Source organism: Panulirus ornatus, chromosome 32, assembly GCF_036320965.1.
Source record: "Panulirus ornatus isolate Po-2019 chromosome 32, ASM3632096v1, whole genome shotgun sequence".
NCBI lineage: Eukaryota > Metazoa > Arthropoda > Malacostraca > Decapoda > Palinuridae > Panulirus > Panulirus ornatus.
In genome coordinates this window covers 26,032,284-26,047,116 of record NC_092255.1, presented here as the reverse complement: position 1 = coordinate 26,047,116, position 14,833 = coordinate 26,032,284, and the positions used below count along the sequence as shown (strand labels likewise).

Below are 14,833 nucleotides of genomic sequence, written 5' to 3'. Positions count from 1 at the left end.
TACCCTTACGTTACTTACTCGATCAAACCACCTCACACCACACATTGTCCTCAAACATCTCATTTCCAGCACATTCATCCTCCTGCGCACAACTCTATCCATAGCCCACGCCTCGCAACCATACAACATTGTTGGAACCATTATTCCTTCAAACATACCCATTTTTGCTTTCCGAGATAATGTTCTCGACTTCCACACATTCTTCAAGGCTCCCAGAATTTTCGCCCCCTCCCCCACCCTATGATCCACTTCCGCTTCCATGGTTCCATCCGCTGCCAGATCCACTCCCAGATATCTAAAACACTTTACTTCCTCCAGTTTTTCTCCATTTAAACTTACCTCCCAGTTGACTTGACCCTCAACCCTCCTGTACCTAGTAACCTTGCTCTTATTCACATTTACTCTTAACTTTCTTCTTTCACACACTTTACCAAACTCGGTCACCAGCTTCTGCAGTTTCTCACATGAATCAGCCACCAGCGCTGTATCATCAGCGAACAACAACTGACTCACTTCCCAAGCTCTCTCATCCCCAACAGACTTCATACTTGCCCCTCTTTCCAAAACTCGTGCATTCACCTACCTAACAACCCCACCCATAAACAAATTAAACAACCATGGAGACATCACACACCCCTGCCGCAAACCTACATTCATTGAGAACCAATCACTGTATGTATGTATATGTATATATATGTGTTATGTGTATGTATATATGTTATGTATTTCTTTTTCTTTCGTACTATTCGCCATTTCCCGCATTAGCGAGGTAGCGTTATCATCAGAGGACTGGGCCTTAGAGGGAATATCCTCACCTGGCCCCCTTCTCTGTTCCTTCTTTTGGAAAATTAAAAAAAAAACGAGAGGGGAGGATTTCCAGCCACCCGCTCCCTTCCCTTTTAGTCGCCTTCTACGACACGCAGGGAATACGTGGGAAGTATTCTTTCTCCCCTATCCCCAGGGATATGTATATGTATATGTATATGTATGTATATGATATGTATATGTATATGTATATGTATATGTATGTATATATGTCCAGGATCGAAGTGCTGTCAGTGGACTGAACCAGGGCATGTGAAGCGTCTGGGGTAAACCATGGAAAGGTTTGTGGGGTCTGGATGTGAATAGGGAGCTGTGGATTTTGGTGCATTGCACATGACACCTAGAGACTAAGTGTGAACAAATGTTGCTTTTTTTGTCTGTTTTCCTGGTGGTGCCTCACTGAAGTGGGGGGCAGTGATGCTGTTTCCTGTGGGGTGAAGTAGCAACAGGATGGATGAATGCAAGTAAGTATGAATATGTACATGTGTATGTATATGTTGATATGTATATGGGCGTTTATGTATATATACGTGTATATGAGTGATTTGGCCATTCTTCGTCTGTTTCCTTGCGCTACCTTGTTAATGCGGGAAATGGTGATCAAGCATAATGAAAAAAGTCATAGATATGTCCGAACTCATCCTTGGGGATAGGGGATAAAGAATACTTCCCAAATATTCCATGCATGTCGCAGAAGGCAACTAAAAGGAGAGGGAGCGGGGGCTGGAAATCCTCCCTTCCCATTTTTGATTTTCCAAAAGGAGCAGAGAAGGGGGCCAAGTGAGGATATTCCCTCTAAGGCTCAGTTCCTTGTTCTTCATGCTACCTTGCTAACGCGAGATGCGAATTTGCATGAAAACAGTCCAAAAATACGAGGACATTTCCACATGCAGATGTCACTTTTATCCTTACATCATAATCTTCTGCTGGATCTTAGAATCAAAAGTGAGGATATACAAGATGGTGAAGTAATGGAGTAAATGCTTTTAGATATCCAAGTGTTTGGAGTAGATAAAGCTTTGGGAAAAGGCGGCAATGGAAGGGTAACACATCCAATGGCCATCCCACTCACTCTCTCTTTCCATCCATTAAAAGAGAAATACTTTATCTTGTTATTGTAAGTCAGAACTTTTAACAATTTATTTATTCTTATATAGGTGGTTACTGCAGAGCAAGTTATCAGAGATACATCGGATGCACACGCACGTGTTTTCCACTTTCTTCTACAAGCGTCTCACATCAAAGCCAAAGAAACGAAGACTTAATGCACCTGAGGATGACCCCAAGCTTACTGCTGCAGAGAAGAGACATGCACGAGTCAAATCCTGGACAAAAAATGTGGATATTTTTTCCAAGGACTTCATCATAATTCCCATCAATGAACAGTAAGCTCATAATTTATTTAGTGGTTTGTCTTTTGTAATTGTTGGAGGGTTATAAGCAGAGGAAGATGTGTGAACTGTCATTTGCATTTTTTTTTTTTTTCCTTTTTGAAAAGCACTTTACATCTAATGTAGAAATGTGAATAGAAACAATCTCTCTTAAATTTGTTTGAAAAGTGAAAAATACGAGGCATACTGTCTTATTCAGTGGAAGTGGGTGAGTCACTTGAGGCACTGTTTTGTACCAGATTCACCCATAAATTTGATGGCAGATTGAATGAGTTAGAAATTGGAGGTGAAATATAGATGTATTTCTCATGATCAATTATACCAAAATCTCAGTGACTGGAGTGATTATGGGAATATGAGTCATTCCATAATTTGAAGGGTTTGGTGTGTTATTTTGACGGTTACTGTATTCTGTATTGTAAATTTAGAAAGAAAAGTTCACTGATTGGAATATGCTTTTTTGTTTTATATTTGTCATACTTGTTTACTGTTTCCGTGTTAGCAGGTTTAGAGAAGGAACAGACATGCATTTACATTCATTTTCAGGATGTTATGCATTATACATCGAAACCAGATCCATCAACATCCAGGTCTCATAAACTGTACCACAGCTTTCTCTGACCACTACATATGCCCTAGTTCAGCCCATTGACAGCATGTCAGCCTTTGTGTACTGCAGTACTCCAGTTTTCTTTGTCCCATGTTAGGGCCTCAATTCAAAGCTTATTTTTCTTTGGCATTCCTCCTCCTAGGTCTCCCCTTCCCCATTGCTCTTTCTACTAACATATACTTCTTAAAGAGCCTTGCTTTACTCATCCTTTTCATATGTCCAAACCAGATCAGCACTTCATTTTCAGCGCTCTGTCATCCTCTGCCACTTCCATACATCTCTATTGGCATTAGTGGACTTTATCTGCTTGCGGTTACATTGCAAACATAGTCACCTTTAGCACGACTTTATCATTGGAGTACTTTTTTTTTTGTTTTTTTAACTCTAGGTCATTCTTTCCCTGCATGAGTTGAGGGGGGTGCGGGATGCCCAATCCAGTCCAATCCAATCCAATCCAATTGCCAAATTTCTAACAGTGCTCCTGAGACAAAAAGAATAAACCAGTTTAGCAAAGAGGATGTACATGAAATGGCATGCACAACACCAGCTCCCAAAGGAAGAACCATATGACCATTGAAACGGTACAGACCAGTTGGCCCAACATAGCTCATAATTAAATGTATTTGAGAGTGATAATGATTAACACACAATGGAATATCTCAGTACAGATTCATTCAAGGTGAGTCGGGGATGAATGGGATGTATTTAGCGAAGCAGTGATGGCTTGCGCAAAAGATGCTTGTGGCATGAGAAGCGTGGGAGGTGGGCAGATTAGAAAGGGTAGTGAGTGGTGGAATGAAGAAGTAAGATTATTAGTGAAAGAGAAGAGAGAGGAATTTGGACAATTTTTGCAGGGAAATAATGCAAATGAGTGGGAGATGAAAAAAAAGAAAGAAGCAGGAGGTCAAAAGAAAGGTGTAAGAGGTGAAAAAGAGGGCAAATGAGAGTTGGGGTGAGAGAGTATCATTAAATTTTAGGGAGGATAAAAAGATGTTTTGGAAGGTGGTAAATAAAGCACGTAAGACAAGGGAACAAATGGGAACTTCAGTGAAGGGGGCTAATGGGGAGGTGATAACAAGTAGTGGTGATGTGAGGAGATGGAGTGAGTATTTTGAAGGTTTGTTGAATGTGTTTGATGATAGAGTGGCAGATATAGGTTGTTTTGGTTGAGGTGGTGTGCAAAGTGAGAGGGTTAGGGAGGATGATTTGGTAAACAGAAGAGGTAGTAAAAGCTTTGCGGAATATGAAAGCTGGCAAGGCAGCGGGTTTGGATGGCATTACAGTGGAATTTATAAAAAAAGAGGGTGACTGTATTGTTGACTGGTTGGTAAGGTTATTTAATGTATGTATGATTCATGGCGAGGTGCCTGAGGATTGGCGGAATGCTTGCATAGTGCCATTGTACAGAGGCAAAGGGGACAAAGGTGAGTGCTCAGTTACAGAGGTATAAGTTTGTTGAGTATTCCTGGTAAATTATATGGGAGGGTATTGATTGAGAGGGTGAAGGCATGTACAGAGCATCAGATTGGGGAAGAGCAGTGTGGTTTCAAAAGTGGTAGAGGATGTGTGGATCAGGTGTTTGCTTTGAAGAATGTATGTGAGAAATCCTTAGAGAAGCAAATGGATTTGTATGTAGCATTTATGGATCTGGAGAAGGCATATGATAGAGTTGATAGAGATGCTCTGTGGAAGGTACTAAGAATATATGGTGTGGGAGGCAAGTTGTTAGAAGCAATGAAAAGTTTTTATCGAGGATGTAAGGCATGTGTACGTGTAGGAAGAGAGGAAAGTGATTGGTTCTCAGTGAATGTAGGTTTGCGGCAGGGGTGTATGATGTCTCCATGGTTGTTTAATTTGTTTATGGATTGGGTTGTTAGGGAGGCGAATTCAAGAGTTTTGGAAAGAGGGGCAAGTATGCAGTCTGTTGTGGATGAGAGAGCTTGTTGTTGTTTGCTGATGACACAGCACTGGTGACTGAGTTTGGGAAAGTGTGTGAAAGAAGAAAGTTGAAAATAAATGTGAATAAGAGTAAGGTTATTAGGTACAGTAGGGTTGAGGGTCAAGTCAATTGGGAGGTAAGTTTAAATGGAGAAAAACTGGAGGAAGTGAAGTGTTTTAGATATCTGGGAGTGGATCTGGCAACGGATGGAACCATGGAAGCGGAAGTGAATCTGGCAGCGGATGGAAGCATGGAAGCGGAAGTGAATCATTTGGTTGGGGAGGGGGCGAAAATTCTGGGAGCCTTGAAGAATGTGTGGAAGTCAAGAACATTATCTCGGAAAGCAAAAATGGGTATGTTTGAAGGAATAGTGTTTCCAACAATGTTGTATGGTTGCAAGGCGTGGGCTATGGACGGAGTTGTGCAGAGGAGGGTGGATGTGCTGGAAATGAGATGTTTGAGGACAATATGTGGTGTGAGGTGGTTTGATCGAGTAAGTAATAATAGGGTAAGAGAGATGTATGGCAATTGAAAGAGTGTGGTTGAGAGAGCAGAAGAGGGTGTTTTGAAATGGTTTGGTCACATGGAGAGAATGAGTGAGGAAAGATTGACCAAGAGGATATATGTTTCTGAGGTGGAGGGAACGAGGAGAAGTGGGAGACCTAATTGGAGGTGGAAAGATTGAGTGAAAAAGATTTTGATTGGTCGGGGCCTTAACATGCAGGAGAGTGAAAGGCGTGCAAGGAATAGAGTGAATTGGAATGATGTGGTATACCGGGGTCGACGTGCTGTCAATGGATTGAACCAGGGCTTGTGAAGCGTCTGGGGTAAACCATGGAAAGTTCTGTGGGGCCTGGATGTGGAAAGGGAGCTGTGGTTTCGGTGCATTATTACATTACAGCTAGAGACTGAGTGTGAACAAATGGGGCCTTTGTTGTCTTCCTAGCGCTACCTTGCACACATGGGGGGGGAGGCGGTTGTTATTTCATGTGTGGCGGGGTGGCGATGGGAATGAATAAAGGCAGGCAGTTCGAATTATGTACATGTGTATATATGTATATGTCTGTGTGTGTATATATATGTATACGTTGAGATGTATAGGTATGTATATTTGCGTGTGTGGACGTGTATGTATATACATGTGTGTGTGGGTGGGTTGGGCCATTCTTTCGTCTGTTTTCTTGCGCTACATCACTAATGCGGGAGACAGCGACAAAGCAAAATAAAGATTCATGAATGAAGGACTGCATGGACTTGTACCTGGTAAATGAAGATGAAAACAAAAGTGACATGTGAAACACTGCTGGATGGGAAAAAATAGGTACTTTTCTCGTAAACATTTGTTAAAGTATGGAGTATTAGTAAAGAAAGGGGAAGATAGACTTTAAAGAGAAATGGAGAAAACAGTTCTGAGAGTTTCCGATCAACAGCAGGTTCAGAGTAGTTGCAAATGGGAATATTTGTAAAGATTTGCTGTTGTATGTATATAAGACACAAATGAGGAAGTAAGAGAGAGTTTAATCAGACATATTGGAGATAACTCGAGAATAAATAAAACTGGAAAAAGAAATCCAAGAAAACCACAAAGAGATTTAGATATTATATACAAATGGGTAACAAGAACCTAATGGAAATTTATCAAAGAGAGATTTGAACACAAGTGATTATTGTGATACCTTATCTTTTTCTGTAACAGTCAAGTAGAGGAATTTTCATCTTCATTTTGTGTTTTTCCTCCTGTAACCTTTTACCTTAATCTACATTTTTTATTCTATTCTTTTTTGTTTCACCCTTGATGGCCTTTATTTGATTATTGCACTGTGGACCTTTATCCTTCTTTCACCCTGTGATTCACTTCAATTCCCCAAGTTCATTGTACTGCTGTGTCCACTCCCAGATATTAAAGCACTTCATCTCCATTTCCTGTAGGCTTCTGTTCAAACTCTTAACCTCTCTACCACAACCCCCCACCCCCTCTGTTAAACCCCATTACCATACTTTTATTCACATGAACTCTCATCTTCCTCTTATGCTCTCTCCCTAACTTAGACTCTAGTTTCTGAAGTTTCTAACTTGAGTCAGCCATTAGAGCACGGGTCTTCTATGCAGCTAACTTTCCTACGTTTCAGATTTGAGAATAAAGTAAAATGCTTTGTCATTACATGCAACAAATTATTGAATCCTTACTTTTTCTACATTTCCTCTTAGATGAGGCAATATAAGTGAACACATTTGTTTTATTTGCCAATTAAAGCTCTCGTTGTTTTGTTCACATTTTTTGAGAAAGGAAACTAAGTTTTTGAATTTTTTTTTTCACTAGAGGAAAACTGCCTGTTTTTAATGGTTTTATACTGAAGAAATTTAAGATGTGAGAATTTGAGAAACTTTTTAAGTTGTTCAGTCAGTAAATATACCTTTATCTTCACATTTTCACCCAAGGATAAAGCTGTTTCAGTTGAGAAAATCATAGAAGTTGAAAAGTTGTATAACTGATTATAGTTACCTTCTGTTTAGTTCACCAAAGGCTATGTAATAGAAAATAATCAGCAAAGCAAGTTGATGCTTACTTTTATGTTGTTGCTCGTTTTTTTTTTTTTTTTTTTTTTTTTTTTCTTTTTAACATTCAGGTTTTATTAATAAGCATTTGTGTGACATAAGGACTATATTTAAGTACATCAAAATGTCAGGCAACGCTATCCTAACAGTAACTAATTTTACCAGAATGGTCTGTCTTCAGTTCTTGTAGAGAGTGGTTTTATTGGCACCAACCCTTTCAGCATTGAAAGTTGGCCAGTATGAAGCAGAAGAAAGTTTTCTCATAAAAGTGGAGGCACTGTTACCAACACCTGTCTGACTGACAACATTGCATCTAATAATTTTGCAAAATTCTATGGTTTTGCTTTCCTGAAAAATTATCAGTGAATGACATTGATTTTAGCTGGAAAGATTTATGGTATAAGGTAAAACATACAAATGGTTGATTATCAGTATATTTGTGTAAGTAAAATATATGATGGAACATGCTCACTGGCAGTGTACTTCATATTCAGGCCTTACTTTTTCACTTTTTAGCACATTGTGCTGAAACATGTACTGTTACTATAGTGAAAGTATATGCTGGAACATTTAGTAGTCTACACTGAAAGTAGTGGATGAAAATACCTCAGAATTTATTTTTTCATTGTTTTATGATTTTCTCCCATCTCATTAAATCTTCTGTCATCACCTCTTTTCAACCTTCCCTTTGCATATACCACAGTGTTGCTGCTCTCTCTCTTTTCTGTAGGTAATATTTGGGCCTTTGTTCTTGTTAGTTTTCTACATTCTGTGCCAATAGTTAAGTCGTGAACTGCGTAAAAAGATTATAGTTAAGTTGTCTAAAAAGTGTGATTAACTCTTACTATCACGATTAGTATTTTGTTTCATTCTCCATCCTATTGAAGCAATCCTGTAGCTTGCAGGGAATGTTGCCAGCAAAATTCTTGAATAGGTTGGGGAAAACTATCCCATAGCTGCTTAATTGCCACAGCAACCTTTGTTATAGGGACATGTCCACATCACTTAATCATTGCTTCACGATGGACCACAGGGTTTTCAATTTGGTTTGTTAGGGCTGTTTCTTGGCCCTTGGGTTTATGTCGGGGCTGTTTCTTTTCAGCCATTGAAATATTTCACCTCTATCATTCAGCCACTTGTGTAATAGAATGTAATAGAACAGAACAAGCAGTGTGGCAAGGAACCTCATCCCCCTAATTATTTTTGCACTCTTAAATGAACGAGGTAGATAGTAGTTACATTTGAGTACACTAACTGATTCCTTTCATATTCTTGAGTAAGATTACCAAACCACCAACACCAAAGTTGTTGAAACAGCCCCAAACCATAAGAGAAGAAGGGTGTTTTATAGTCTTTTCTGTGTACAGTGGAAAGGATGACCTAGTGGTATATTAAGGGGATTAAGATAAGTTTTAATGATAAGCCTCTGTCTGACATACAGACTTCAAATTTACCAAAACATCAGGCAACCCTAGCCCTTTAGTAGAAATTATTTGGTTCTTTTTACTTTGATAGTTTTTCTCTGTATCCCATTGTATGTTATTATGCTCTTGGGATAAGTTATGATATTTTGATATTTTTCGTTTCAGTGCCCATTGGTTTCTTGCAATTATATGCTTTCCTGGCTTGGATGGTCCTGTACGAATGTCTGATGGTCAACCTGTGCCACGTCCTGTTCCAGACAAACCTAAGAGACGTAGATCCACTAGACCAAAAAACAGGATTGAGGTGAGGCATTGAAGATAAGAAATCTGATCTTGTGCATTTAGACTGCTTTTTAATGATTTTTTCCTTTTCCTTTTAAGTGTAACTAAAGGAGTCACGCGGGGAGTGAAGGAGTCACGCGGGGAGTGATCATCCTCCTCGAAGGCTCAGAGTGGGGTGCCTAAATGTGTGTGGATGTAACCAAGATGTGAAAAAAGGAGAGATAGGTAGTATGTTTGAGGAAAGGAACCTGGATGTTTTGGCTCTGAGTGAAACGAAGCTCAAGGGTAAAGGGGAAGAGTGGTTTGGAAATGTCTGGGGAGTGAAGTCAGGGGTTAGTGAGAGGACAAGAGCAAGGGAAGGAGTAGCAATACTCCTGAAACAGGAGTTGTGGGAGTATGTGATAGAATGTAAGAAAGTAAATTCTCGATTAATATGGGTAAAATTGAAAGTTGATGGAGAGAGGTGGGTGATTATTGGTGCATATGCACCTGGGCATGAGAAGAAAGATCATGAGAGGCAAGTGTTTTGGGAGCAGCTGAATGAGTGTGTTAGCGGTTTTGATGCACGAGACCGGGTTATAGTGATGGGTGATTTGAATGCAAAGGTGAGTAATGTGGCAGTTGAGGGAATAATTGGTATGCATGGGGTGTTCAGTGTTGTAAATGGAAATGGTGAAGAGCTTGTAGATTTATGTGCTGAAAAAGGACTGATGATTGGGAATACCTGGTTTAAAAAGCGAGATATACATAAGTATACTTATGTAAGCAGGAGAGATGGCCAGAGAGCGTTATTGGATTACGTGTTAATTGACAGGCGTGCGAAAGAGAGACTTTTGGATGTTAATGTGCTGAGAGGTGCAACTGGAGGGATGTCTGATCATTATCTTGTGGAGGCTAAGGTGAAGATTAGTAAGGGTTTTCAGAAAAGAGGAGTGAATGTTGGGGTGAAGAAGGTGGTGAGAGTAAGTGAGCTTGGGAAGGAGACCTGTGTGGGGAAGTACCAGGAGAGACTGTGTACAGAATGGAAAAAGGTGAGAACAATGGAAGTAAGGGGAGTGGGGGAGGAATGGGATGTATTTAGGGAATCAGTGATGGATTGCGCAAAAGATGCTTGTGGCATGAGAAGAGTGGGAGGTGGGCTGTTTAGAAAGGGTAGTGAGTGGTGGGATGAAGAAGTAAGAGTATTAGTGAAAGAGAAGAGAGAGGCATTTGGACGATTTTTGCAGGGAAAAAATGCAATTGAGTGGGAGAAGTATAAAAGAAAGAGACAGGAGGTCAAGAGAAAGGTGCAAGAGGTGAAAAAAAGGGCAAATGAGAGTTGGGGTGAGAGACTATCAGTAAATTTTAGGGAGAATAAAAAGATGTTCTGGAAGGAGGTAAATAGGGTGCGTAAGACAAGGGAGCAAATGGGAACTTCAGTGAAGGGCGTAAATGGGGAGGTGATAACAAGTAGTGGTGATGTGAGAAGGAGATGGAATGAGTATTTTGAAGGTTTGTTGAATGTGTCTGATGACAGAGTGGCAGATATAGGGTGTTTTGGTCGTGGTGGTGTGCAAAGTGAGAGGGTTAGGGAAAATGATTTGGTAAACAGAGAAGAGGTAGTAAAAGCTTTGCGGAAGATGAAAGCCGGCAAGGCAGCAGGTTTGGATGGTATTGCAGTGGAATTTATTAAAAAAGGGGGTGACTGTATTGTTGACTGGTTGGTAAGGTTATTTAATGTATGTATGACTCATGGTGAGGTGCCTGAGGATTGGCGGAATGCGTGCATAGTGCCATTGTACAAAGGCAAAGGGGATAAGAGTGAGTGCTCAAATTACAGAGGTATAAGTTTGTTGAGTATTCCTGGTAAACTATATGGGAGGGTATTGATTGAGAGGGTGAAGGCATGTACAGAGCATCAGATTGGGGAAGAGCAGTGCGGTTTCAGAAGTGGTAGAGGATGTGTGGATCAGGTGTTTGCTTTGAAGAATGTATGTGAGAAATACTTAGAAAAGCAAATGGATTTGTATGTAGCATTTATGGATCTGGAGAAGGCATATGATAGAGTTGATAGAGATGCTCTGTGGAAGGTATTAAGAATATATGGTGTGGGAGGCAAGTTGTTAGAAGCAGTGAAAAGTTTTTATCGAGGATGTAAGGCATGTGTACGTGTAGGAAGAGAGGAAAGTGATTGGTTCTCAGTGAATGTAGGTTTGCGGCAGGGGTGTGTGATGTCTCCATGGTTGTTTAATTTGTTTATAGATGGGGTTGTTAGGGAGGTAAATGCAAGAGTCCTGGAAAGAGGGGCAAGTATGAAGTCTGTTGGGGATGAGAGAGCTTGGGAAGTGAGTCAGTTGTTGTTCGCTGATGATACAGCGCTGGTGGCTGATTCATGTGAGAAACTGCAGAAGCTGGTGACTGAGTTTGGTAAAGTGTGTGGAAGAAGAAAGTTAAGAGTAAATGTGAATAAGAGCAAGGTTATTAGGTACAGTAGGGTTGAGGGTCAAGTCAATTGGGAGGTGAGTTTGAATGGAGAAAAACTGGAGGAAGTGAAGTGTTTTAGATATCTGGGAGTGGATCTGTCAGCGGATGGAACCATGGAAGCGGAAGTGGATCATAGGGTGGGGGAGGGGGCGAAAATTTTGGGAGCCTTGAAAAATGTGTGGAAGTCGAGAACATTATCTCGGAAAGCAAAAATGGGTATGTTTGAAGGAATAGTGGTTCCAACAATGTTGTATGGTTGCGAGGCGTGGGCTATGGATAGAGTTGTGCGCAGGAGGATGGATGTGCTGGAAATGAGATGTTTGAGGACAATGTGTGGTGTGAGGTGGTTTGATCGAGTAAGTAACGTAAGGGTAAGAGAGATGTGTGGAAATAAAAAGAGCGTGGTTGAGAGAGCAGAAGAGGGTGTTTTGAAATGGTTTGGGCACATGGAGAGAATGAGTGAGGAAAGATTGACCAAGAGGATATATGTGTCGGAGGTGGAGGGAACGAGGAGAAGAGGGAGACCAAATTGGAGGTGGAAAGATGGAGTGAAAAAGATTTTGTGTGATCGGGGCCTGAACATGCAGGAGGGTGAAAGGAGGGCAAGGAATAGAGTGAATTGGAGCGATGTGGTATACAGGGGTTGACGTGCTGTCAGTGGATTGAATCAAGGCATGTGAAGTGTCTGGGGTAAACCATGGAAAGCTGTGTAGGTATGTATATTTGCGTGTGTGGACGTGTGTTTGTACGTGTGTATGGGGGTTGGGCCATTTCTTTCGTCTGTTTCCTCGCGCTACCTCGCAAACGCGGGAGACAGCGACAAAGTATATAAAAAAAAAAAAAAAAAAAAAAAAAAAAAAGTTACTGTAAAGTTTCCTTTCACAAAATGTATTTATATTAAATGGTAGGTGTTAGTTGGTAGGCAGCCACTGATTGGGGGTCGTATATCACCGGTTCTAGCTTCCTGGGTAACAGGAGGGTTAGTTATGGTTGCATAGTGAGCCAGCACTTCAGTGGTTGTCAAGTTGTTCTCTGTCCCTGGTAGCTGCCATTTCTTTCTTCCACATCCACACATTTTTTGCTGGCATTTTATCCACAAACACACAATATCTCTTTGTCACTCATAATACCTGCTGTGCTTACTCCGTCTTTTGTTGGCAAAAACACAAGTTCATTGCGTTGAAAACTGGATATCACCACTTCACATTATCATATTTATTTCTACTTTGTTCTTTATTTGCTTTTTTTCTTATCTTACGTGAAAGAACAACCAATTTTTTTGAATGTAGTTGTTTTCATATGCAAAGAATTAATCAATGCTTGTGTGAAGAGACAAGATTATGGAGCAGGTTCTTTTGTGCCAGAAAGTCATAACTATCCATGGGTGTTATTGGCAAGTCGTTGCTTGGGTGTTAAAATCTCCTTGCCACTCCTTCCAAGGAGAAATGTCAAGCCTTTTTTGGTGGCATTAAACCCGGAAGCAGTGTTTTTCCCTTTTTGCTAATGAATTTCTTGGCAGGCATTCTTTTCCAGAATAAAACATTATCCATTCTATACATACACTTGATTTTTATTTTTGGGCACACACAGCTGGTAGGTAGGATATAAATACGGATGTAGAGTGTTAGTGCTTGTGGGAAAATACATTTTCTATTATAGCATTATGAAATGCATTATGACTTGAAAAAATGAAAATTTCATTATTAAAAGAAAAGAAGAATTTGCACGGTAAATCAGAAATAAAATTTTTTCTTCAGTTCCCATGCATTTCCAGCATGCTGTAAATGATTTTAATGAGGGGCAGGAGGAGAAGACTAGAAATTCTCCCATACTATTTCAGAGGGAGGAGCCAATAGAAAATATTTCCTCAAAGCTCATTTATTTTGATGCTTCCTTGCTGTGGGAGGAAACCCCTATTGCTGGGGAAAAAAGGGATTGTCACAAGGATGTCCCTTGCAGAATCTACCTAAGGCATTGTGTTTATGGTATACCTTGTTACATAATTGTATAGAATTGTCACAGGATATCCCTTGCAGAATGTACCTAAGGCATTGTGTTTATTGTACGTATAACTTGTTACATAATTGTATAGAAACCCAAAAGCATTGCTTAGAATATTTCAAGTGAATGTTTGATATATGTAATAAGATTATGAATGTAATTTAATGCATGAAATAACATTTCTGATATATTAATTTTGTGAAAGAGCATATATATTATCTGATGAACATTATATCAGATCCCAATTATTGATGATGGTGAATGGAGTGATCGAGATGAAGCTGAAGGAGATGAAGATGAATTGGATGAGGATGAAGATGAAGAGGAAGAAAGCCCTCCTAATAAGAAAACTAAGGTTGATGAGCCTGACACTGGAGAAGCTCAGACTGCCAAGACTGAAACTGCATCATTAGCGCCTATCAAACAGTGAGTTGCTTAGCCTTTCTTTTTCTTCATTTTACTGCATTTTCTTTTGCTTGTGATGTCTTAAGATTCTTTGCTCTTCTCCTATTTTACTTACTCGTGTAACCTATAAGCAGATCTGACCACAGCAATGAACAGTTTTCTCCATTCAGCTGTATATAGGTAGGATATTTTTGCAGTCAGTTACTGTGTTACTCCATATTTCTTTGTCAAATTCTCGCAGCCATCCCATAATGGATTAAGGTATAGAAGGTGCCTATACCAAATGATTTTACTGATTAAGATTGATGGATGTGTTTTAGAGAAAAACAAGGAAGTTTGTGCATTGATATACAAATAGCCATACAGATAGTAGGAGTGGGGAGACAGGAAATCCTCAACTCCTGTATTATTATCCCAAAGAAGAAATAGAAGAAGGAACCAAGTGAGGATTTTTTTACCTCTAAGGTTCATTCAACTGTTCTAATGCTGCCTCAATCATGTGGAAAATAGCAGACACATATGTTGAAGAAAGAGAAAAAAAGAATTCAAAAGGAAAGTGAAAGAGAAAAAATGAAGTAAAAAGGAAAGTAAAAGACTCTATAGGATTGGAATGGAATAAAATGTAGCCGTCATTACAGTACAAGCCAAATTGATGGTATGAAATAAAACCATGAGACCTTGTGAATGATGCTGATTACATTTTGGTATGCCAGAACTGCATAGCTTTAATGTTGCTGCAGAGGAAGAATTTTTTTTTGAAACATTGAAGATGTGAGAGTTGTAGAATTTAGGAAAATAGCACGGAAACTAGAGTGGCTAAATCAAGGAGTTAACAAAAGATCAAGTATAATGAAGGCAGAAAGTGGTTGAATCATTGGTTTGAGGAGACAAAGGGATTTAGTTTGCACATGGGCAGATATTTAGTCATAGTTACCGT

At 39.8% G+C, this 14,833-nt stretch overlaps 1 protein-coding gene across 8 annotated transcripts in view; it reads left to right on the top strand.

Annotated features, from left to right (window-relative positions):
• Positions 1 to 14,833, top strand: part of LOC139759207 (uncharacterized) — a 104,122-nt gene that overhangs the window by 80,244 nt on the left and 9,045 nt on the right. For all 8 annotated transcript variants that reach the window (XM_071681283.1, XM_071681284.1, XM_071681277.1 and 5 more), the window contains 3 exons: positions 1,983 to 2,210; positions 8,911 to 9,049; positions 13,730 to 13,917. In XM_071681283.1, the coding sequence (XP_071537384.1) occupies positions 1,983 to 2,210; positions 8,911 to 9,049; positions 13,730 to 13,917 (555 nt within the window). The remainder of the gene's footprint in view (positions 1 to 1,982; positions 2,211 to 8,910; positions 9,050 to 13,729; positions 13,918 to 14,833) is intronic.